A 1,302-nucleotide genomic window follows, 5' to 3' on the forward strand; every position below is an offset into this window, starting at 1 on the left:
GTTCTTGCATGAGGCCCATTGTCCCGCTCTTCAGCTCGACTTGTTGAAGCTCAGCTGAGGATTTCCTCTGAACCGAGTGGAAGTGGGTTGGATCACCCAGTGGAAAGACTCAGAAGCCGAGATGAGTTCAGCTCAGTTRCTTAAGAAAAGTTTCAAAGGCTTCYAATAATGACATTAAGGATGTAATGACAACAATATTATCATCATTTGTTAAAACAATTTCTGCTGTCAGAAATAAATAAGTCTGTTTGCTTTATGTGTAATTTTTAARTCAAGTAAAGATGAGTTAATTAATTTGTTGTTTAATTTCCCAGGAGGACAGGCTCATAAGAGGAGGAGAACGTCAGAACCAATAGAGATCGAGGACCGCCTGGAGTCACTGATTTGTCGCGTCGGGGAAAAGGTAAGAAGTTGTWGCACCGTGTGCTGACTCATCACATTCCTTTCTTCTGAAAACAGCAGATTTTTCTGCTCTGCAAAGCTGTTTAATTAAAAACATTTTTTTTCACAGAGCACATCGTCTCTTGAGAGCAACCTGGAGGGTCTCGCGGGCGTCTTAGAGGCCGACCTTCCCAACTACAAAAACAAAATCCTGCGTATTTTATGTTCCGTGTAAGTTCTCACCCGTCGTTGCACTAGTCGCCCTGACGTCGACTGTTCTCAGTGACGTGTTGTGTGTCGACAGCGCCCGCCTCCTGCCCGAGAAGCTGACCGTCTACACGACCCTGGTCGGCCTCCTCAACGCCAGGAACTACAACTTCGGCGGGGAGTTTGTGGAGGCCATGATCCGGCAGCTGAAGGAGACGCTGAAAAACAACTTCTACAACGAAGCCGTTTATCTGGTTTGTTCTCGTCTGTTTCCGCTTTGACTCCCACGCCGTCGTCTTTAACCTGCAGCGTGACGCGTCTGATGTGTTTCAGGTGCGCTTCCTGTCCGATTTGGTCAACTGTCATGTGATCGCTGCTCCCTCCATGGTGGCCATGTTTGAGAATTTTGTCAGTGTTACTCAGGAGGAGGACGTACCCCAGGTATAAAACCACGAAACCACGTTRTGTTTWAAAGGAATCCATGATTAGTTTTAACATTAGAATTTCACATATATAAATTAGCATATATAATTAGCATCATCATATATATATATTAGCTCAGCGCTACACATTCTCCTCTCATCACTGAGGTCCTCCATCCACATGACAGAGAGGGGAACACAAAAATGACAGTCTGCAACTGAAAATATGGATGGAGGACCTCAGTTTAGCGTGTTAGCTTATCGTGCTAGCACCGAGCTAATACATATAAGG

The 1,302-nt window shown here is 45.1% G+C and overlaps 1 protein-coding gene across 1 annotated transcript in view; it reads left to right on the forward strand.

The window, feature by feature from the left end:
* Positions 1 to 1,302, forward strand: part of ncbp1 (nuclear cap binding protein subunit 1) — a 19,130-nt gene that overhangs the window by 3,001 nt on the left and 14,827 nt on the right. The window contains exons 2-5 of the mRNA XM_014027325.1: positions 315 to 403; positions 512 to 612; positions 686 to 842; positions 922 to 1,029. Coding sequence (XP_013882779.1) covers positions 315 to 403; positions 512 to 612; positions 686 to 842; positions 922 to 1,029 — 455 coding nt within the window. The remainder of the gene's footprint in view (positions 1 to 314; positions 404 to 511; positions 613 to 685; positions 843 to 921; positions 1,030 to 1,302) is intronic.

The sequence above is a fragment of the Austrofundulus limnaeus genome, unplaced genomic scaffold (genome assembly GCF_001266775.1).
Source record: "Austrofundulus limnaeus strain Quisiro unplaced genomic scaffold, Austrofundulus_limnaeus-1.0 Scaffold635, whole genome shotgun sequence".
In the NCBI taxonomy this organism is placed as follows: domain Eukaryota; kingdom Metazoa; phylum Chordata; class Actinopteri; order Cyprinodontiformes; family Rivulidae; genus Austrofundulus; species Austrofundulus limnaeus.